Genomic DNA, 24,671 nt, shown 5'->3' on the forward strand with positions numbered 1-24,671 from the left:
AATCACAGTCAGAGAGCAGTAATCGTTATTTTACAGTCCAGAAGATGGATTGCTTCCATATCCTCTCTTGGAGTGTCTACACCAGTTTGCAGTTAGTTGTGCTGGGTGGTTTTTTTTTTAATGTAATTAAAAGTTTTGCTCTAATGGCCGAAGACTGCAACTTCCAGAAAGTTTTTGACCATAAATTGATACAGTGGGGTGGGCTCAATAATACTATTACATAGTTACACAGGATTAAAAGAGATTTGCATCCATCAAGTTCAGCCTTTTTCACATTAATCTGTATATTTTAAACAGTTTGAATCACTTTCCAATTTTGCAACAAACTAACATAAACAGTCCTAATTGACCCCAAAATGACATTCAGATCTCTCATGGAAGAAGCTATTACCTCATTAATTAAAAATTATTTCCCTGAATAGTCTGTTTTTGCAAGTATTTATCCAATTGCAGTTTAAACATCTGTACAGACTCTGATAAAGCCACCTCTTCAGGCAGAGAATTCCACATCCGTATTGTTCTTACTGTAAAAAATGTTTTTTTAAAAATCTCTCCTTTGCCTTAGGCTAAATCTCCTTTCTTCCAGTCTAAATGCGTTACGTTGTGTCTTATTGAAAGTTAAGTGAGTGGAATCACTTACTGATTTGTTAATAGCTGATAATTAACAATTAACTGATCATTGAGTATTATTTTTAAAGTTTTGCATATAAAATATAATGGGCCAGCTTTGGCCTGTAGTGTCCCTTTAAGAATATTGCAACGCTGCATAGTTCCATGTTTTCAGCACTCTGAAACATGGAAAGACAAAGATAAAATCAAATGATGTTTAACACTATATACATTTTGTACAGGTGTTTCTTAAAGAGACAGTGTGAGTAAGAACCAGTGTTATTACATGCAGATTACCACTTGGGAGCTTGTTTCCTGTAGATGAAAGTATCATATCGTTCTCTGGATTCCTTTTTTTCGTGAATCTCTTAGAGTTCAGCTGTGAAGCAGATTAAAGATTTTTCTTCACATTTAAAATATTTAAACGCATGTTAGTGTATCAATTTGTTGTTGTTTTTTGTTTTTTTTGGGGGGGGGTTAAATGATATCTACTTGAATAATATTTTTCTAAAATAAATCTGTGGCAATCTATTTTTTATTTTTTTTTTGTGTGTGCGCGCATTCCATTCTGAATATTTTCTCGCGAGTACAACACAGAGGTTATGGTGGTTCCTGCGATACCATGGAATCCTCCATAAACCAACTTTCAAGATGCACAAGTAGATCCCTTTTCCCCACAACTGTTGCTACGACACATGTAGGAAATGGCCAAAACCTATGGTACCAGCACCACTTTTTGTTATTTTTTTAAGGTAATATATATTGGGTCCAGGCACTCATGATTGCTGCAGGAAGGTAGGTTTCAAGCGTGATAAAGACCTTTGTGTAGGCTGAAACGTTGCTGCTTTTGTTTATTACTGAGGTTCTTATTTAAGGGCCACTCTGGGTACAATAAAAACTTTTACTGAAGTGCTTTCTGTGTCGGGAGTCTGCCATATTTGTGACAGATTATGAAAGTGCTGATTTCAATAGCTATCAGCACTATTAATGAGAGCAGCAACACCTCCCTGGCTGTCAGTCAGACTGTCAATTAGACATCCAGAGAGGTTTGCTTCGGTGTTCATTAGTTTGACAGAGCTAACGAACGTGTCAGGTGTGCTGAGCTAGCGTTCACCTACCTTCCTCTCTTCTTGAAGAGCTGTACTACGGCTTATTGAGAAGCATAGGAAATCTATGATCACAGGTCCAGCACAGAGGCCTCTCGAATGAGAAGTTTTTGATTGAAGTGTTCCACGGCACAGACTGAAAGTCTGGGCTGGGTAAAAAAACGGTGAGCTTGCAAAGCTGCTGAGGCTGTTGTCAGATATAAAACTCTAAGAAAAAAATGCAGAATCAGATGCATGCTTTCATTGGGGACATATCTACTAAGGTTTTTCTTCTTCTAATGGAGTGTTCTTTTAAAGTGGCTCTGTCCCCATCTTACATATTTGCATAATGTGCAAAGACCCCTGACGATGACATTGCCTTTGGGGGTTCAGTGGCCATGGGGGTAGAGAAGGTAGATTTTATTTACCTGTCCCCTATTCTTATTCTCTTCGGTTCCTGACACTTCAGCTGCCAGGAGCCGACGTCACCACTGCACTCTTGCGCATGTGCGGGATCCTCCATAGAAAGAGCTTTATTTCCCTACAGCTGTCACTGGTGACAACTGGAGGAAATTACAAGTTTGACAAAGTCAAACAAGTTTGTGAACCGTAGGAAAAATACTAAGACAACGTAATCCCTACTGTGTCTTAGTATTTCCTTTGGCTGGGTTGCAATTTAAGTGATTTTTACATTTTATTTATTCTTTATCTTTGTATGACATGGGAAAATGCACAAAAGTAATGGTACAGTACAATACAATCTTACAACATATCAGGTATTCTTGTAATCAGTTATTCACAAGGTATGAAGACATTATAGACTTCCATATGTTACCATTACACTCAAGGTTTGCAACTTAGTAGTCATGTTTTTATAATATTAATTCCCAAAGATAAGGGGAGACTGTAAGAGAGGAAAGTAGAAAGGAAAAGGGGGAAGAGTGGTGGGATTTGCAGAGCTTAATATGTCTTATAAGGTGCATACAGTGGGCAAGGGGGAGGGCTGAGTGTCAATGGGGATAGGTAGTCATTGAGGTCGGCTCTGAAAGTATATGAGAGCCACAAGTGTGGTCAGGTAGCCCCTCCAACTTGACCTCATTGAGTTCCCAAAGGACTATTCTCTCATGGTTCCCAATTTTTTTTAAATGCTTTAGTGGCTCCCCTCACTCTAGCTGTCAGATCATTCATCAGGTGGCTCTCTTTGATTCTGGCTACCACTCCTGCAAAATTAGGGCTCCCGTGTTGCATCCAAGAGGATGTTACTGCCCGTCGTGCGGCCAGGGTGATTCTATGTATATGTTTTTGTTGACTTCTGGTCCAACCGTCTATGGATCTATTTAGTAGATACACCCAGGGGTCTAGTTCCGGGGCCCTAGAGAACACCTGAAGTAACACATTCTTAACCAAGTTCCAGAATCTTATCATGAACCGGCATTCCCACCACATATGTAAGTATGTTACCTTCGACCCGGATCCCCTCCAGCAAACATCAGTTGTGGATTTGTTCATTCTAAATAGCTTTACCGGAGTTGTATACCATCAGAACATAGTTTTAAAGGATTGTTCCTGGAGGGTTACACACATAGAAGTGTTATTGCTAGCTTCCCATTTCCTCTGCCACTCAATGTCTTCTAGCTCCTCGCCTAGACCCCGTTCCCACTGGTCAGTGTATGTCAGTCTACCCCATTTTCCGAGCAGAGGTGGGCGTAGAGTAGAGTTATCAATCCTTTAGGCATAATTTCGGAGGAGCAGATACGTTCGAAGGATGTCATCGGTTTACATGCTGCTACTTTGATGTGGGGTCGTTTCGCAAAATCTTTAACTTGAGGAAACCTAAAGAAATCGGGAGGCGCGAGATGCTTCCGTTGTTTAAGGTCATCGAAAGTAATGACCTCTGCACCCTGAAGTAAATGGCATATCCTGTGCAGGCCTGCCTGCCCCCGGTTTCAGAAGTCCCTAGCATTCATGCTTGGGAGAAATGCCCTGTTGCAGAGGTAAGGCATAAGGGGAGATGGTGATGATGCCAACCCAGGAATTTAAGTGATTTCAATAGACTTAATCTGAGTATTTCATAAAGATTATATCTCACTTTGGAGGGAGTGACAGTCCCGCTTTAAACTTTGACCATAAGAGAAATGTAGTCCCTACATTGTCTTATGATATTCTTTGATTGTGTTGGGATTTCAATGAAATTCCATAGAAGTCAACATGAGTATTTCTTAAAGATTGTATCTTAAAGGATCAAAAATGACCGGATGGCAACAAAAACACTTGACATACTTGCATCTGGTATGGATTGTACAGTTATCAACTGCACAGAAGTTTCTTTTTGGGTCATTGTTTGTGAGTCAGTCTTTTTCAGACACCTGTTTAGTATTAACTGTGTCTATATATGACATAGTCAACCAGGTTATTTTGTTAAAAATATGAGATTGCATGTTCATTGCTAGAATTTTCTTAGGTTTTTTTCACATTGTAAATTCTCTACAAAAACATTTGATTCTAGATTCTATCTCCAGTGCTCACTAAATCCAGTTTCGGATTGGGCTGGCATTTCAGGTCAAATTTGGACTAATAAAATCTAGGTCAGAATGTTCTGAATTCCATGCTAAGGCCTCCATTCTAATCCAGTGTTTGTAACAGATCGATAACGATTCCTTTTTTCTAAACACTGCCAAAGTCAGAAAACATTATATTAAAAACAGACCTCATCTGTGAGTTCATCCTTAATCTTTTGCTTTTGAGCTCGAAAGCCCAATATCACAAAGTTAGAGGCAAAAACTCTGGTCTTTTTTTACGGGATTTTCAGTATTTCTCCGTCCTGTTATGTTTCGCATGGACGTTACGGTGTGTGTTTATTTATGGTAAGCCGAAATGGTTATTTCAAATATTGTGCAAAATAGTTTTATCATATAAACATTTTGACATTTGTCAACACAGAATTATTTCCAAATAATTCAATCAAACAGAACTTCCCAAAGGACACTTTATTTTCCTATGTGATGTGAATAAACATGGTATGGAATCTGGGGGACTCACATTTCATATATTTAGTTTAGCCTTTTAATTGTAATTGCTTGCTGCTTGCACACAGCAGACTACTCTAGTTACTGAATTTGAAATGAATTTGCTAATTGTGCCTTAATTCCGTAGCAGTTTCCAGTTACTTGGTCCCACGTTGGGAAATCTGATATACATTTTTTAATGGGCTAGAAATGAGAGCTCATTTGTATCAATTTAAAAGGGGTGTGCAAAATGCAAAGAGCTAGGAATTGCTCAAATATTTTTCCCTACACATTTTGAGGGAGACAAATCTTCTGAACGTTGTGAAAAACCCCTATAAATGTTTAATAAAACTATAAGAAGGATAGTGAAATATAAAGATATTTGGTCAATATGGAGACTTCTGTGTTAAGGCAATACATATTAATGAGACATGTTATATTTGCTGTGATGTATTTATTTATGAGTGCAAAAAAACTGTATTCACTATGTTGAAATAAAAAATGTAGTTTTCATACTTTGCTTTGAGTGATTTTTATCACATGCATTTAATAATGTTTTACCTCTGGAAGGTATCAGGATCGCCTTTCCCTCCAGACTCTATTAACCGTCTCATTTTCCAGTCTAGTCTCTTTAGTTAAATGTAATCTTTCTAACATTTTCTTCCCCAGCTTTTCATCTCCTTTTCAATCTTGCAATCCATGAACCAGTTTAGTAGCCCTTCTCTGAACTCTCTCTAAGGTATCAATATCCTTCTGGAGATACGGTCTCCAGTACTGTGTACAATACTCCAAGTGAGATCTCACCAGTGTTCTGGCATGAGCATTTCCCTATTTCTACTGCTAATACCTCTCCCTATACAACCAAGCAGTCTGCTAGCATTTCCTGCTGCTCTATTACATTGTCTGCCTACCTTTAAGTCATCAGAAATAATCTCCCCTAAATCCCTTTCCTCAGATGTTGAGGTTAGGACTCTATCAAATATTCTGTACTCTGCCCTTGGGTTTTTACGTCCAAGATGCATTATCTTGCACTTACGCATATTAAATGTCAGTTGCCACAACTCTGACCATTTTTTTAGTTTACCTAAATAATTTGCCATTTGGCTTATCCCTACTGGAACATCAACTGTGTTACATATCTTATTATCATCAGCAAAAAGACATACCTTACCATCAAGACCTTCTGCAATATCACTAATAAAAATATTAAAGAGAATGGGTCCAAGTACAGATCCCTGAGGTACCCCACTGGTGACAAGCCCAAGCTTCGAATATACTCCATTGACTACAACCCTCTGTTGCCTGTCACTCAGCCATTGCCTTACCCATTCAACAATATTGTAATCCAAACTTAAATATTGCAGTTTATTGATAAGCCTTCTATGTGCATCAGTGTCAAAAGCCTTACTGAAATCTAGGTAAGCAATGTCTACTGCACCACCCTGATCTATTATTTTAGTAAGTTAATCAATAAGATTAGTTTGGCATGATCTCCCTGAAGTAAACCCATGTTGTCTCTGATCTTTAAATCCATGTGATTTTAGATGTTCAACAATTCTTAATTTAACCATTCTCCCGGGTCATACATTTGAAACCTATCTTTTATATACTCGTGACTACCCAGGGGCCACTCACCATGGCATGCTCTATATACCCACTCCCTCTCCTGTGCCTCACTATCACCTAGCCTAAGATTGCATAGGCCCATAACCTTGTAATAACCTCAGGCTTAAGGGCCAATATTTCTCGGAGGTAAAATATACTTGCAACTCTTTTGTACCCCAATTGCTACAGACCTGCACACCTGCTAAAATTTTAAATGAAATACACACTGTCACACTTGACATATTAAGTCAGCTTTTTTTACTCTTGTTAAAAAAATAAATGAAAAAAAAAAGTTGACGGATGACTCTGCATTGTCTATAACCCATGTGTCATTGTCATAGCACTGCGTGCTCCCTGACACTTTGCTTTTTCCTTTCTGTAATGCACATTACTTTGTCTCAATAAAAGAAACGAAAAAAAGAGTGTGAGGAGACAGCCCTGCTTGTGGAGGGGGGTCTTCCTGCTTTCATCCGTTTTTTGGTTGGTGGGAGTTTCATCACAAATTCAAACAGGGATCTGTACCAGTTTGACCTACAGCCACAACCTCCCTCATAATAGCTAGGGGTGCTTAATCAGCTAAGCTGGAGAATTCCTGGGAAGCCAAAAGGTAGGAAACTGGAGGGTGGGTTTAAAAATGTAAATATTGCTTGTGTGTCAGTATGTCTGTCAGTGTATGTATCTGTGTGTGTCAGTATGTCTGTCAGTGTATGTATCTGTGTGTGTCAGTATGTCTGTCAGTGTATGTATCTGTGTGTGTCAGTATGTCTGTCAGTGTATGTATCTGTGTGTGTCAGTATGTCTGTCAGTTTAGGTATCTCTGTGTGTCAGTATGTCTGTCAGTAGGTATCTGTGTGTGTCAGTATGTCTATCGGTGTATGTATCTGTGTGTGTCAGTATGTCTATCGGTGTATGTATCTGTGTGTGTCAGTATGTCTGTCAGTTTAGGTATCTGTGTGTCAGTATGTATATCAGTTTAGGTGTGTGTGTGTCAGTATGTCTGTCAGTGTATGTGCCTTTGTGTGTGTGTATCAGTATGTCTATCTGCGCATACATCTAAGCATTCAAACATCAACACTACATACAAACACACCTCTGTGTTAGACCCCAAAATTATATATAAACACACCCCTGCATTTAAAACCCACACTACACATAAATGCATGCTTGCATTCAAACACCATCACCACATACAAACGAACCCCTACATTCACACAAAAATACTCCATACAAAAACATGCTTACATTTACACACAAACAGGGCTCAGTGCTAAATACAACCTTGCGGGGGCGGAGCCTGACCGGGAAGCCAGACAGACATGCTTTCTGTGAGCTCCCGAGCCTGGAACCGATTATTGGTAAAATACGGTGGATTAATCGCCCAAACCTAGACCCCAACATACCTCACTGAAAAGCACAGAAGCAGAGGAACCGGGGGACACCTTATAAGCTGAAATGACCGCAGAGACATCGGACCAGAGGCTTGGGGCCTACACCGTGCAGGGCAGGGGAGAGACGGCCGCTCTCCCAGCTCATCTACTCGAGCAGCACCCGCAGCATCGGGCCTCCCCCCCCCCCCCCTTTGGACCGGCGGGGGTTATCCCGGTCACAACCATCGTGAACCGCAGACCAACTTGGCTTGCACACGCTAGCAACTACTCAGAATGTGGGCCTGACAGGCAAACCGACACTGGCAAAATGGCGGTCGAGGATCAGGCTGTCGAGCTTGCACCCTTACAACCCCTGCACGAGCGCCTAGATGCACTGTTCAGGAGATTCTGGGAGAAATTGGAGAGCAGGGAGGTCCAACTCACCCCCACTCCGCGCAGGTTGGTGCTGCTGGAAAAATCAGGAGGGCGGAGAGGGCAGATCCCGGGCAAGGCCGACCTAACGCTAAGGGCGGCATGCCCATCTGGGCCGAGGGTCACCAGGAGACTACCTCCGGGACACCGACCACACCGCAGGAAAGCCACCCGCCGCCGGCGGCGGATGACCACCTGGGCCTTCCTCAGCGCCCATAAAGGGAAAGACCCGGCCTCAAGAAGTCCCCGAGTCTGTGGCCACGTGGTGTCGACCCTCAATAACGCCTGGAGCCGGGGGAAAACCCCTCGCCACACACAACCCTTCCCCATGCCTCAAAAATCACGGATGACCACCACTGCAACTCCCAGCAGGACCATCCAAGCAGACGGCACCACCCTCCCTAACAAGGACCCAAGACCCATAGACCAGCGCGGCACAAACTTACATCTCAGGGTTCAAGCTGCAAACCGAGACGCTGTGCAGGAGGAACCCTCACCACCACTGACCGAACGCCTGAAACCGGCCTCACGAATGGGCATAGGCTAATCAGGTTAACCTGGACTACCTACGCGGCTCCAATATGCCACATAAGGACTTGAACGCTCATAATTGACCTACTGGCTGCTGTAACGTATCCCACAGCCTACCACTTATTATTTCTTCTTTAGTGCATTGTCTTTCACCTGTTAAATATAACCAAACCCAAAGGCCTAGCAAAGTGTACACTTATGTTACCACACTGATAGTAACTTTAGCCAGGCAGTTACTCATTCTACTATTGCGTTAAGTTCACCAAAGTGCATATGCAATGTATAAGCCTCACTAAACTTAATCTGGCCTTTTAATCTTGTTTCAGGGATAACGACTGCTAAGCAAGGCCTTTGCAGTATACTGTTAACCGTTCTATGCCTGCATTCATGTTTAACTCCTATGACTTCTCTTTAGATGAGCATGACTAGCCAGGTTGTTATTACTATGTTTAGCATAACCATAAACGCTTAAGGGCACTAACCATTATTGTATACATGACTAGTCTAGCATGTTAGCGTGTTCGCTACACACTTATACCTACCAGGATTGCTTGGCTCACTTACTTCGTATTATAGCATATTTTAATTCATTTAACTCCTGATGATTCAATCGCTTAGTGTAAACTACTTTTATGACTGTTATTTTATGCGTGCTATTGATCTACTGAAAAGCTTGCTTAATATAAAATATAAAATGAGGCTGTCCTTTGTAGGAGATGTACTACTGTGTTAAAGCGATCCCACCTTGTACAAATACTGTGCATCCCCTCTTCTTAATTCTGTACCCCATTTAACTTTTGCCTCAATAAAAGAAAGATTGACAAAAAAAAAAAAAATACAACCTTGCAAGCATGGGAAAATGGTAGAGCCCCAGCTGTCAAAGCATTGTTGGAGTTGCACGACAGATAGGGATCTACTTTTTTGTCACCCTTGCAAATGGGGGCCCAAAAATAAATCTTGCACCAGGGCTCTTTCTACTTTAGTTCAGCCACTGCATTGGGGTAGAGGGTGTGAATGCATGCCAGGGAGTGGGGGATCAGGTCCAGGGGACCCAAGCAAATGCTTGTCCAGAATTCAATCAATAATAAAGACTGCCCAAATGGTAAAAGAAACATATACAGCCAGCAATTAAAATAAAGCTTCGATCCCATAACATGTACAGATATATTTGATCTATATTTGATCTTTAAATAAAATGTACTTAAATAATTTGTAAGCATTTCTGCCTCTTTCTTGATAAAACAGCAATCCTACAGGTGTGACAATGACATGGGGTTACTACAACGCTAAACCATCTTGCAATCTTCTTTACGAAGTTTGCCGTTTGTACACACCCTTAGCTGATGTTTTTACAAACTCAGGTAGGCTTTAAAAACAAGTAGACTGAAGATCTTGTGTCCACAAGAGAATCACAGTAGCTGAAAATAAAAATACATTTTAAAAAAAAATGTATTTAATTAATCCAGGATCCAAGCACAGAGAACTGAATATCATTTATTGGTCTAAAAGGTTTGCAGTGCAGAAAAACTGTCATTGCAAAAATATTTTAAGCATACAGTATCTGCTACATAAATTAAATCTGTCGTTGGTTTTTTTTTGGGGGGGGGGGGTGGAGGAGGAGGTGTTTTTTGTTGTGTTTTTGTTTTTTTTTATAAAATACACAGATTTACTGAGGTTTATTGAAGCGCAGTGTAAAAGCTGCCTGGCCATGACTTGCTCTGGGAGTTTACTGCAGCCGGGCAAGGTGAGAATGATATTCTAACAGATAATTACCGTATTTATCGGCGTATAACACGCACTTTTTCCCCCTGAAAATAGGGGGAAAATCGTGGGTGCGTGTTATACGCCGATATCCCATAATTACTTACCTGTCCTGAAGCGTGGGCCGGCTTCACAGCGCGCACCGCGGTGCAGGAACTTTAATTTCAGGTTCCGGTTTCCGGCGGGACTGAAAGGAAGTGTGCACAATAGTGTGCACACTTCCTTTCAGTCCCGCCGGAAACCGGAACCTGAAATTAAAGTTCCTGCACCGCGGTGCGCGCTGTGAAGCCGGCCCACGCTTCAGGACAGGCAAGTAATTATGGGAGGGGAGGAAAGTACACTATGGGAGGGGAGGGGAGGGGGAGGAAAGTACACTATGGGAGGGGAGGGGGAAGTACACTATGGGAGGGGAGGGGGAGGGAAGTACACTATGGGAGGGGAGGGGGAGGGAAGTACACTATGGGAGGGGAGGGGGAGGAAAGTACACTATGGGAGGGGGAGGAAAGTACACTATGGGAGGGGGAGGAAAGTACACTATGGGAGGGGAGGGGAGGGGGAGGAAAGTACACTATGGGAGGGGAGGAAAGTACACTATGGGAGGGGAGGGGGAGGAAAGTACACTATGGGAGGGGAGGGGGGGAAGTACACTATGGGAGGGGAGGGGGAGGAAAGTACACTATGGGAGGGGAGGGGGAGGAAAGTACACTATGGGAGGGGAGGGGAGGAAAGTACACTATGGGAGGGGAGGGGAAGGAAAGTACACTATGGGAGGGGAGGGGGGGGAAGTACACTATGGGAGGGGAGGGGAAGGAAAGTACACTATGGGAGGGGAGGGGGGGGAAGTACACTATGGGAGGGGAGGGGGACGAAAGTACACTATGGGAGGGGAGGGGGGGGAAATACTATGGGAGGGGGGGGAATACTATGGGAGGGGAGGGGGGGAAATACTATGGGAGGGGAGGGGGGAAATACTATGGGAGGGGAGGGGGGAAGAATACTATGGGAGGGGAGGGGGGAGAATACTATGGGAGGGGAGAGAATACTATGGGAGGGGAGGGGGGGAGAATACTATGGGAGGGGGGAATACTATGGGAGGGGGGGAGAATACTATGGAAAGGGGGGGACACTATGGGATGAGGGGGGAACACTATGGGATGAGGGGGGAATACTATGGGATGAGGGGGGGAATACTATGGGAGGGGGGGGAATTTCCTGGAATTTCTTTCTAAAAATGAGGTGCGTGTTATACGCCGGTGCGTGTTATACGCCGATAAATACGGTACTTATTCCACCGGGATACTGTTGTCCTTTAACCCCTTAATGACACATGACATGTGTGACATGTCATGATTCCCTTTTATTCCAGAAGTTTGGTCCTTAAGGGGTTAAACTATGTGTCGGGATTATGTGGTTTTTGTTTAGTTTTTTTCTCATTTTCTGTATGTGTGTTGAAAAATGTTCTTAATTAAAGAAAGTTTTTGGTAATATTTGGGGTAGTTGTGAGTGATCTGTAATTAGATCTTGTACACTCAGAGTCAACGTGCCATTCATCTCGTGACATAGAACATCCATATACCAAAGGTGCCTGCAATATAAGTCTTTTTTGTTCCATTGTGTTACTGTCACTTTAATGAAGGAATTTGATTGCAGCTGTTCTCTCTAAACTTTACACGGACGTTCATAAGAACAGTAATAAACATTTTATTGCATACTTTCAAGATCCTGAAGTCATTTTTAAATCATTTACCAATTGATGGTGCAGTTTGTCTCCTTTCTGGTTTGTACTCTTACTTGTTCACTAAATACAGGAATTGTAAATTGTCAGACACAATAGAAAAGTTATAAATATTTTACAAGTCAGCTATTTTTTCAGCTTGGCTATTTGTTCGGCAATTTGCAATGCCATGTCAGTTTTCTATAATTCCTGGTTAAGTGGATAACATCATCCCTTTGATCCCATGTGCAGCCCTCAAGCTCTAATATGCGCCCGAAGTTGCTCAATCTCTTGGTTCCTGTATATAGCAACAAAAAGTGGGCAACTAAAAATTTTACATAGGATTGTATAAGACTGTCCAAAACAAACTGGATATGAAAAAAGTACTGCAGTAGCAACCTCTTTCAATCACACCAATAAATACAATAATGAAAATATGTGAATGTCATGGGCCTCGATTTAATATTTTTAGATTAAGTTTTTCAAATGATTTCATATTGTTGAGTAAACTTTTAAAATGATTTTCTTTTCAAAATATTGAAGTATCAAAAAATGTCGTATAAAAATATATTTAAAAAAAAAAAATCAAAATATTACAAAATTAAGATATTTTTCATAATATGCAATCGTTTTGTTAAAGCTTATCCAAAAATATTACACTGAGGCTTTAAATATCTTACGAAAGAAAAATCATTAACAATGTAAACTTATATTCCATGTCGGGGATCGGGGACCCTGTTTTGGAAGAGTTCTCAGGCAGGTCTGATGGTGTAGGAAGGAGGCAGGAGATCTGGATCCAAGCACAGAGAACATACATTTACAAATACAAGAATCTGAGAAACATCCTCCGGTAGTCTATCCTTCTCGGAGAGGTAAAATTAGGAGTTTGGCCGTCCAATGTCCACGTTAATGTTAATGTACAGAGGGTTGTGTTCTATCGATAGCAGTTTGTAGGAGCAGGAATTCAGCCCATCTGCCTTAAAGACCTTGGGAACTCTGTTCAATTGCTGCATTCTGTTTAATAGAAAACACAAACAAAACTATATAAAATACATAGTAGGACTTTTAGTTTTATGTTTACATATACCCTATTTTCTAAAAATATTTAAAAAAATAAAACCACTTAAGGATGTATGATAAATGATAAAGTTTCCTATAAAATTTAAAATCGTACAATAAAATTGTACATAACAATGTATTAATCAACACCTGTCTAACACAGCACAGATAGAGCATAGACAACTGCAGAGAGCAGTAACAATGTTTCCTATTCTCCTTCTCCAGTGCATTCTGTGCCCTGACTGTGCCAGGACTCAGCAAGATTGTGAAGAAAATGGAGAATCACATGGAAAAAATGTTAAAACAAGTCACAGTTGATTTTAAATGTTGTATTTAATAGTGAAATCTCCAGAAAAGTGTCAGTTTCCCTTTCACGTAAACTCAGCATATCAAAGCACATTAGTCCTGCACTATCCATAGTGTAAGCAGGTGAGTATGTCACATGTTTTGTGCTGATTTTATTTATTTTTACACTGCTGACAGAGAAGTAACTACAAACCACGGGGCCCCGGTGCAAAAATTGTATCTCATTCCTCCCTCCCCTCCATGTGTCCCATTCCTCCCTCATTCCCCCATCCTCTCCATGTTTCCCTTTCCTCCCTCTCTCCCCTCCATGTGTTTCATTCCCCCCTCCTCTCCATATGTCCCTTTCCTCCATCTCTCCCCTCCATGTGTCTCATTCCCCCTCCTCTCCATGTGTCCCTTTCCTCCCTTATTCCCCCCTCACATCCATGTGTCCCTTTCCTCCCTTATTCCCCCTCACATCCATGTGTCCCATTCCTCCCTCATTCCCCATCCCCTCCATGTGTCCATCTTTCACCCCTCCCCTCCATGTCTCCCATTCCTCCCTCATTCCCCCATCTCCTCCATGTGAGACTTTCCTCCCTCTTTCCCCTCCATGTGTCTGTCTCCCCCCCTCTCCTCCACGTGTCCCTTTCTTCGATCTCTCCCCCTTCCCCTCCAGGTGTCCCTTTTCTCCCTTTCTTACCCCTCCCCTCCATGTGTCCCTTTCCTCCCTCTCTCCCCCCCTCCCCTCCATGTGTCCCTTTCCTCCCTCTCCCCCCCTCCATGTGGCCCTTTCCTCTCTCTCCCCCTCCCCTCCATGTGTCCCTTTCCTCCCTCTCTCCCCCCCCCCCTCCATGTGGCCCTTTTCTTCTCCCCCCCCCCCCCACCCTACGTGTCCCTTTCTTCCCTCTCTCCCACCTCCCTTCCAGGTGTCCCTTACCTCCCTCTCTCCCTTACCCCTCCAGGTGTCCCTTTCCTCCTTTTCTCACCCCTCCCCTACATGTGTCCCTTTTCTCCCTCTCTTACCCCTCCCATCCATGTGTCCCTTTCCTCCCTCTCTCCCCCCCTCCCCTCCATGTGTCCCTTTCCTCCCTCTCTCCCCCCCTCCCCTCCATGTGGCCCTTTCCTCTCTCTCTCTCCCCCTCCCCTCCATGTGTCCCTTTCCTCCCTCTCTCCCCCCCCTCCCCTCCATGTGGCCCTTTTCTTCTCTCCCCCCCCCACCCTACGTGTCCCTTTCTTCCCTCTCTCCCACCTCCCTTCCAGGTGTCCCTTACCTCCCTCATTTCCCCCTCCATGTGTCCCTTTCCCCTCTCTCTCCCCGCTCCATGTGTGCCTTTCCTCTCTCTCTCCCCCTCCTCTCCATGTGTCCCTTTATTCCCTCTCTACAGGTCTCCTCTCCATGTGTCCCCTTCCTCCCTCTCTCCCGCCTCCCCTCCGTGTGTCCCTTTCCTCCCTCATTGCTGCCTCCATGTGTCCCTTTTGTCTCTCTCTCCCCCCACCACTCCATTTGTCTCTTTCTTCCCTCTTTCACCCCTCACCTCCATGTGTCCCATTCCTCCCTAATTTTGCCCTCCTCTCCCTGTGTCCATTTTCTTCTCTCTACCCCCCTACCCTCTATCCCCCTCCCCTCCATGTGTCCCTTTCCTCTCTCCCTCCTCCCCTCCATGTGTCACTTTCTCCGCCCTCCCTTCAAAGTGTCCCTTTCCTCCCTCTTTCACCCCTCCCCTCCATGTGTTCCTTTCCCCCGTCATTCCCCATGCCTGTGTCCCATTCCCCTCTCTCCCCACTCCCCTCCATGTGTCCCTTTCTTCCATATCTTCCCCCTCCCCTCCAGATGACTCTTTCCTCCCTCTCTTCCCCCTCCCCTCCATGTGTCCCTTTCCTCTCTCCCCCCCTCCCCGCCATGTGTCCCCTTCTTTCCTCTCTCCCCCCTCCCCTCCAGATGTCATTTCCTCCCTCATTTCCCCCTCCAGGTGTCCATTTTATTCCCTCTCTCCCCCCTCCCCTTCATGTGTCCCTATCCTCCCTCATCTCCCCCTTCCTTCCAGGTGTCACTTTCTCCGCCCTCCCCTCCATATGTCCCTTTCTTCCCTCTCTCACCCCTCCCCCCATGTGTCCATTTCCTCTCTCTCCCCCTCCCCTCCATGTGTCCCTTGCTTTCTTCTCTCCCTCCTCCCCTCCCGGTGTCACTTTCCTCCCCCTTGCAGGTGTCCCTTTCTCACCACTCCCCTCCATGTGTCCCTTTCCTCACTCCTTTTACCCTCAATGTGTCCCTTTCCTCTCTATCCCCCTCCCCTCCATGTGTCCCTTACCTCTATCCCCCTCTCCTCCATTGGTTCCTTTCTTCCCTCTCTCCCCCCTCCCCTCCATGTGTCTCTTTCCTCTCTCTGCCCCTCCCCTCCATGTGTCCCTTTCTTCCCTCTCTCCCCCCTCCCCTCCATGTGTCCCTTTCCCCTCTCTGCCCCTCCCCTCCATATGTCCCTTTCTTCCCTCTCCCCCCCCTTTGCAGGTGTCCCTTTCTCACCACTCCCCTCCATGTGTCCCTTTCCTCACTCCTTTTCCCCTCAATGTGTCCCTTTCCTCTCTATCCCCCTCCCCTCCATGTGTCCCTTACCTCTATCCCCCTCTCCTCCATTGGTTCCTTTCTTCCCTCTCTCCCCCCTCCCCTCCATGTGTCTCTTTCCTCTCTCTCCCCCCTCCCCTCCATGTGTCCCTTTCCCCTCTCTGCCCCTCCCCTCCATGTGTCCCTTTCCCCTCTCTCCCCACTCCCCTCCACGTGTCTCTTTCCTCCCTCTCTCCCCCCTCCCCCTCCAGATCTCTCTTTCCTCCCTCTCTCCCCCCTCCCCCTCCAGATGTCTCTTTCCTCCCTATCTCCCCCCTCCCCTTCATGTGTACCTTTCCTCCCTCCTTTCCAGGTGTCACTTTCTCCGCCCTCCCCTCCATGTGTCCCTTTCCTCTCTATCCCCCTCCCCTCCATGTGTCCCTTACCTCTATCCCCCCTCTCCTCCATTGGTTCCTTTCTTCCCTCTCTCCCCCCTCCCCTCCATGTGTCCCTTTCCTCTCTCTCCCCCTCCCCTCTATGTGTCCCTTTCTTCCCTCTCTCCCCCTCCCCTCCATGTGCCCCTTTCCTCTCTCTGCCCCTCCCCTCTATGTGTCCCTTTCTTCCCTCTCTGCCCCTCCCCTCCATGTGTCCCTTTCCTCTCTCTGCCCCTCCCCTCCATGTGTCCCTTTCTTCCCTCTCTGCCCCTCCCCTCCATGTGTCCCTTTCTTCCCTATCTTCCCCCTCCCCTCCAGATGTCTCTTTCCTCCCTCTCTCCCCCCTCCCCTCCATGTGTCCCTTTCCTCTCTCTCTCCCTTCCCCTCCATATGTCCCTTTCTTCCCTCTCCCCCCTCCCCTGCAGGTGTCCCTTTCTCCCCCCTCCCCTGCTTCCTTTCTCACCACTCCCCTCCATGTGTCCCCTCCTCACTCCTTTTCCCCTCCATGTGTCCCTTTCCTCTCTCTCTCCCCCTTCCATCCATGTGTCCCTTACTTTCTTCTCTCCCCCTCCCCACCAGATATCCCTTTCTCTCTCTCCCATTCTCCTCCACGTGTCCCTTTCTTCCATCTCTCCCCCCTCCCCTCCAGGTGTCCCTTTCCTCCCTTTCTCACCCCTCCCCCCATGTGTCCATTTCCTCTCTCTCCCCCTCCCCTCCATGTGTCCCTTGCTTTCTTCTCTCCCTCCTCCCCTCCAGGTGTCACTTTCCTCCCTCATGTAGTTAAAGAGGTGTGATCTGAAGATGAGGAGATCTGAAGAACATCAGAAAGCCCTGTTATATCACAACTTGGAAGGTGTTGGATGGGCCAAATTAAAGGAACACTATAGGGAACACAAACATATAGTGTTAAAACCACATCTATCCCCGGTCCACCCCCCTTGCCTCCATAAATATAGTAAAATCTTACTTGTGTTCAAGTCTGCAGCTGTTCCTTCTGCCTCTGACCTGCCTGCATACCTGACATCATCACAAGTGATTCTGTGAGCCAGTTACAATGCTTTCCCATAGGATTGGCTGAAACTGTCAAGGAGGCAGATCAGGGGCAGAGCCAGCATGATTCAAACACAGCCCTGGCCAATCAGCATTCCCTCATGGAGAACCATTGAATCGATGCATCTATATGAGGAGAATTCAGTGTCTTCATGCAGAGGGCTGAGACACTGAATGTCAGTGCTGCACATTGTGCTCCAGGAAGCACCTCTAGCAGCCATCTGAGGAGTGGCCAGTGGAGGTATCCCATGGCTATAATGTAAACACTGCATTTTCTCTGTAGTTGTTCTGGTGGCTATAGCGTCCCTTTAAGGATTGATTAATTTTAATAATAATTGCAATTTTTCAGGTATGACCTTACAATCTCCAAATACAGACATTGTGCCATTCATGTGTAATCCCGTCCTTTCTGTAAATAACCCAGAGCCAGTATACCCACCTCTTGGAGTTCACTTCGTTGCCCTTGTCCCGTTTGTGCATAATCATGGTGTATTTGGCAATATCCTGTGCAGGTTTAACCACTTTCATTTTATGTAATATAACCCTGGAAATAAATGTGAACAACTGTAAAATGTCAGTTTATTGCATCATATACGGTAATCTCTTATATAATGTATAAAACATTGGAGATGATTGCTGAAGGCTAAGGCCATGTGGCTGAATGCAGGTGAAGACCATACCAGTGACTTTTCCCATGGTGTAGTCATACTGGGTCCAGTGAAGGGCAAACTGGGTTAGTGACATGAAGGTACAAGTCCCCAGCGCCTCTACATTTATGACTCTCATACCATCTTAGAATGAGCTGGAGCTGCTGCCACCTGATCGTACAATTGAGTATAAATGAACTATTTATGGGTGTGTAAGTTAACTATCGAAGGTTGTTAATGAACCATTGAAGGGTGTGAATTAACTATTGATGGGTGTGCAAGTTAACTATCGAAGGTTGTTAATCAACCATCGAAGAGTGTGAAGGAACCATCGAAGAGTGTGAATGTACCACTGCTGAAAAGTGTGAATGAACAGAAGGAGCTATTGGTACGTTAATTAGAGCAGAGTAATGGGGAGCAAATGCCGATATTCTTATACTATTTGATGACCAGTGAGTTTCTCCTCAGGTTATTGTGCATTGAACTATATTGGTCAAATAGCCTTTCAGAGCACGGCAAAACAGTCAAAAACAGTCGTCCACAAAGTTAGTAAAAGAACTTGGTAATTATAAGTGGACAGCCGAAGATGTGAATGCAGCCCACTCATGTTTAAACACTTGTCACACTATGATTTGTGCTACAATTTTGAGGCGTCACCATTTTCACTGGTCCAAACCTTTACCGTTTACGCAGATCATCATCTTCCCCTCCCCATCCCCAGTAATTGTTGGAATATCCGTTCACTTTGGCAAACTGGTGTTGGGTCAATGCAGTCGCACCACCGAAATAGTACTTATAATAAACACTAAAAGAGAAAATAAAAATGTTTCTTAGTGCAGAGGAAAAAAAAACCTAATCATACCAATTTCTCAAAACTGTAAATTATTTTATGGTCTCTAGTGGCACTAGCAGGTCATGTTTAACAAAATATTTCTGGAGTATCAAGCATTTGACACAGATTTTCTCTTTTTTGGGTTTTACAAATTGGAAGAATATGAATATACAAACGCTTCTGACATGCAGACTACACAATGGCTAAATTGAATGCACTCAAAGTATACTTGTCATGTTACACACAACTTTATTTAATTCAATAGTAAATTGAAGGGCTTTTCTAAGAATCAAAACAACTTTAGCTTTTGGTGTATACATGTTCCTGCAGTCTCACTGCTCTGTTCTCTGCCATTTATGAGTTAAATCTTTGTTTATACAGCCATAGCCACACCTCCCTGCGTGTGGCTTACACAGACTCCCTACTAACGTCTTGTGAAGAGAGATCTAATGTTTAAACTTCCTTTATGGCAAATTCTGTTTAAATTAGAATTGTTATTGTCTCTTGCTCTGTTAATAGATTGCTAGAGTCTGCAGGAGCCTCTTGTGTGTGATTAAAGTTCAATTAACAGAGCAGGAGATACGAACTTTTAAAGTAAACACACTGTGCTTTAAGATCTGATTGAAAATGAAATTATGTTATACATGCAGGTTGTGTCAGTGAGAGGTGTGGTTAGGGCTGCATAAACAGAATTCTGGCAGAGAATTGAGCAGTGAGATTGCAGGGGCATGATTTATACACGTAAATTACATAATTGAGCTAAAATAGTTTTAAAGCTTAGAGTATCCCTTTAAATGCCATCTTTACATAATGCTAGAATAATTGATTACCTAAACACATGGAATTATACACCAGGTAACCCATCTTTCATATGCAAACTGGACAGAAAAGAAGGCATGAGAGCTACTTTTTCAGATTAATTCATCATAAACTCTATTTTACTGACAGAACCTTGTTTTCTGCTCTAAATAAATATTATTTTGTAACATGAGCCTCTGCAGTTTTAAACCCAACTAATCACATGGATCCCCAGTTATGTTTTCACCAGTCAAGCCCACCATGAGTGAGACTTGCCAGGAGATGCACTCTGATCGGTTGACGAACAGCTGTAGGTAAAGCAAATCAAATTGTGAGACAAACAGCTGTAGGTGAAGAATCCATTGAGCTCATCTCAATAGCTCAGGACATATTTAAATACCGTCAACACTTACATCTATCCTTGGTTATTTCACATTATTAATATTTCTCTCCATTTTTATAATTAACACATCAAAGTCTTACTGTCTACAACTCTAATATGACCACGGAGGAACTACATCACAGAGGAAGACAATGTTATTAATAATGGCAGGTTTTCAGAGATACAATATGGTCTTTCCCCTACTTGTAGTTAGTGGTGTTTCTTACTACCACCAGCTGCTTGGGTTCAGTGTCACAGAGGTACAGGTTGAAATCATTTTCTGGGAGAAGGTCCACGTCGTGGAATATAAAGCAGTCCCATTGCATTTCCTTTAATGCCTCCAAATATCCCACATTCAACAACTTGGCTCGATTGAACTTTTCATTCCGTGCCTGAAACACAAAACAAAGCATTTACCTGTAACTCATGGTAACCCCGTTTTATCCTTCAATTACAGCAGTGTTTGTCAACCTGGTTGCTACCGCCCACTAGCGGATGATTCAAGCTTTTATGGTGGGCGGTGGGGCTTTTTATCCATGTCCCTCGGTTCTCTGGCACATGCTCTACGCAGGCGTGCGCCAGCCTCCAGCCATCGAGAGAGACCTTACAAAAACACCCAACATGCATTGCGTGAACGCTTTTGTTGACTAAATCTCTCGCAATGGCTAAAAGGAAATGGGTGCGTGGCTACACTCCTCACCAGGACGGACTGGTGCATGATGATGTAACATGCCGGGCGAGATAGGGAGCTGATGCACTCGATGTGAAAGCAGGGACAGGAAGAAGCATGGCTTTTAGACTGGCTGATATTTTCCTTTGGCAAGCCAAGTTCTGTTATTTTTGGTTTACATAAAATAAATAAAGAATAGGAAAAGAAGTAAAGGAAGGAGAGAATAAAGAGAAAGGAAAAGGGACCCCTTATATATAGATTTTCCTTTTTTCTGTTTTATTTTTTGATGTAGGCTAATAATAAAGTGGGCTACCTAGTTCAGCCTTCCTGCTGATGGTTGCAATAAGGAAGGAGAAGAGAGGAGAAGAAAGGAAAATGGGAAAGAAAAGGAAAAGGAAGAAAATTTTAAGACAGCAGAAAAAGGAAAAAAGATTTTTTTTCTATTTTATTGTTTTTATTTATTGTTTTCTTTTTATACAATTTAAGCAGCTAAGATACCTGTAATTAATTTTTTTTTTTTTTAGAAACATCCTTTCTAAAACAATATTTTGCACTTGCGCTAAAAAATGTAGTTAATGCTGCACCGGTTGGTGGTAAGAAAATTTTGCCATCAAAAAAGATACATAAACGGGCGGTAGTTATTAAAAGATAGACTACCCCTGATTTACAGACACACAATTACACAAAATACATTTATAGAAAAAAAATATGAAAGGGCACTCTATGCACTATAACTACTTCAATTCCTTGAAGTGGTTATAGTGCCTGGAGGCCTCTGACGCTTTCCCTTTGTTCACTGTTACACCTTATCTTAACCCAGTTATTATATCGTGTTGATTTGTTCAGACTAATGTACTAACATAAAACTAAACATTTTGGAATGTTGAACCCCGAGCTCAGATCTCATTGTTAATACCTTAAGAGATATTGTGAGGACCCTTCATTCATGGATCAGTCTTTATCTACCTTTTCTAACACATCTGATGGGTGGGTGTACCTGGTGAATGATATAGATTCCATACTCCAACTGCTGCCTCTGTAGGAATGGGTGTAGGTGATTGAGCATATAGAGAAGGTGCCTCTCCCGGTTTCTAAATGGAATTATTATGGCCACTTTTTGCTGCGCCTGGCAGCTCTCTGGACGATACATACCGTATTCCACTGAAGGGTTCTTCGTACTCACTTGCTCTAGAGTTAGAGCAGGGTCAAAGGAGAACTTTGTAGCACCCTCTGCAGGGGAGACAATACAACATTAGAGAGCTGTATCTGAAAATTGTGGCTCATAAACATCAAGGGCGCCGATTGTAGTCATCCCTGGTATAGAAAAAGATAATATGGACATTTCTGAAAGGGACACGCTAAGTACCAGGACCACTACAGCTTAATATATTGGTTATTAGGCAAAGGGATTGTCCCTGCAGGCTGAGCAGTGTAAATGCTGCCTTTCCTGAACAATGGCAGTGTTTACAATGCCTCCTATGGCCAACTTTGACAGTCACTAGTGGCATTTCCTGGGTTCGGTCCTGCAAAGATTGCAGGACCAATGTTCAGTGCCTCTATGCTCTGCACATTGAGCATTCCCAATTGAGATACATTGAGTCGATTTCTATGAGGAAATGCCGATTGGCACATGCCCACTTGCAACACAATGCTTTCCTATGGGTAAGATTGGATTGGCTGAGATCATTGCTGACCTCAGCCAAAGGAGGCACGTGGATGGGGTCAGTCTGGCACGTTGGGGGAGAGAAGGCAAATAAAATGTTTTCTAACTTCTGGGGGCGATAATCTAATCGGGCGTATATTGCAGGGTTTTTGAAAAATACATTTGGTTGGGGTTTCTGATGGGGAAAACATTGAATAAAGATTTTTTTTTAAAAAGTTAACATTTTTCAAATGGTAATTCATACACAAAAATGTAGGTTATGTCTACCTTTTGTGTATTAGAACAATAAACAATAAAGGAACAGAGGTTTTAATGAATGTATGCATTGTATGCATTTTTGCATTGTATGCAAATGTATGCATTTTTTTGACAATCAGTTTTTATTGATATTTTCTTTTTTGTTATGTCAGCGCATGGTTGGGTACAGAAACAAAGAGGGGACATGGGGCATATAAGATATATTACAGGTGACAACTTAAGTCTTGAGATGACAAACTGGTCAAGAGTGTGACAACCAAACTTTGACATTGGAACATGAGAGCATAGTAGCTTTGGGAGAACAGCGACATAGCTAATGTACATTTTATTGTGACTAAGGGTCAGGTGAGTGGTACAGCTGCCTTCTAAAAGTACCCCACCAAGGGGGCAGTGGGGGGGGGGATTGTGGGTGCAATCCCCGTACTAAATGGGTGAGTGCCCTGTCTACTAGAAGCCGGAGCTTCTATCAACGGGTGGATGGGCTCCATTTAACTAGCTGAGCTAGATCAGATCCATGTATTATGTCTAGCCATACAACAGTCTAAAATATGGATAATGAAACAGAATATGAAAATTAGTAAGCACAGTTAAACTACACACAAAGAGTTCGGACTACAGCTTCGCAGCTGTCCATATCCTCTGTATTCAAGTCCCAGGTGAGGAGGTCGGGATCTTCCCAGAAGTGGAGGGGACAGTTCTCTGTGGGTTGAAAATTAGTAAGCACAGTTAAACTACACACAAAGAGTTCGGACTACAGCTTTGCAGCTGTCCATATCCTCTGTATTCAAGTCCCAGGTGAGGAGGTCGGGATCTTCCCAGAAGTGGAGGGGACAGTTCTCTGTGGGTTTTGTGCCTGCGGGTTGGTTCGTTGTGCAGGGTCCGTATTCGGGTCAGTCAGTCCCAGTTTCAGTAAAAATTGTGGAGCTTCGGCCGGTGTAGATATTTTGTGTATAGTCCCCTCATGCGACACTGCCAGGAACCTGGGTGATCTCCAGTGATATTCCATTCCGGCCGATCGGAGCCGGTTGGTTACAGGATTCAAAGATCTTCTCCATTGCAGAGTAGCCCTGGTAAGATCTTGGTAGAAGGAGAGTGAGGAGCCTTCAAATGTTAGAGGTGACTTGCCCTGTAGTGCTGTCAGCAGGGATTGTTTATCTTGTGCTGTAGAGCAGCGGACTATGACGTCTCTTGTCACTGGCGCCTGAGCTTTTCCCGAGATTGGCAGTCGGTATATCCCATCTAGGGAAAACTTCTTTGCTTGGTTTGGTGGAAGCACTGTGGCCACCATCCTCCGTATATAGTGAGGGAGCTCTTCGGGTGTGATCGGGTCGGGTATGCCCCTTATTTTCAGGTGATTGCGCCGTGACCTGTCGTCTAGGGCTGTGTAGTGGAGTGGTAGGGCTTGTTGCGTCGCTTGTAGGGTGAAGACAGTGTCCGATAGGGTCGACGGGCCCCTCTTGAGGTCAGTGATGTCGCCCTCAGATGTTGCTACCCTGTCTGTTACAGCTTGTAGGTCCGCTTTTATCCCTGCCACATCGGCTGCTAGTATGCCTTTTATCTCCGTGATCAGGTTACGAAAGTCACGTTGTGTGACCGGGGCCGATCCCTCCGTGTCAGGGCAGGTTGTGTCCCTTCTGAGCAGTCAGGCACATTCTCGGGTCCCGCTGTCGCCGCCATTTTGGTCAGTGGCTGCTGCTGGAGCATTGACCCTATTTCTCTGGTCCCAGAGGGTCTTTCCTGGTTCTGCCTCTGTGTCCGTCGCCCCATGATTGGTGTCCGGTTATGGAGGGGAGTGGACAGGTAAGCCTCACTGTCTGAGTCCTCCAGGGGCTCCAGGCAGTCAATTAATGCAGATAGGTCTAGGCTTGTGGGTGATCTGTAGGCCCCAGGCCTCCGCTTTTGTCGTTTTGCTTTAGCGGTGTGTAGAAACGGCATGTGGCGT

The 24,671-nt window shown here is 44.1% G+C and overlaps 1 protein-coding gene across 2 annotated transcripts in view; it reads right to left on the reverse strand.

Moving 5' to 3' along the window:
- Nucleotides 1-12,925: 12,925 nt before the first annotated feature.
- LOC134602028 (beta-1,4-galactosyltransferase 4-like) overlaps nt 12,926-24,671 on the reverse strand; it is a 35,306-nt gene continuing 23,560 nt past the window's right edge. Inside the window, exons 3-7 of one of the 2 annotated variants that reach the window (XM_063446533.1) lie at nt 21,806-22,038; nt 20,343-20,530; nt 18,809-18,931; nt 17,919-18,023; nt 12,926-13,123 (exon numbers count right to left, since the gene is read on the reverse strand). In XM_063446533.1, coding sequence (XP_063302603.1) covers nt 12,988-13,123; nt 17,919-18,023; nt 18,809-18,931; nt 20,343-20,530; nt 21,806-22,038 — 785 coding nt within the window. In that variant the 3' untranslated portion in view covers nt 12,926-12,987. The remainder of the gene's footprint in view (nt 13,124-17,918; nt 18,024-18,808; nt 18,932-20,342; nt 20,531-21,805; nt 22,039-24,671) is intronic. The other variant, XM_063446541.1, reaches the window with a different exon arrangement.

The sequence above is a fragment of the Pelobates fuscus genome, chromosome 1 (assembly GCF_036172605.1).
Source record: "Pelobates fuscus isolate aPelFus1 chromosome 1, aPelFus1.pri, whole genome shotgun sequence".
Lineage (NCBI taxonomy): Eukaryota > Metazoa > Chordata > Amphibia > Anura > Pelobatidae > Pelobates > Pelobates fuscus.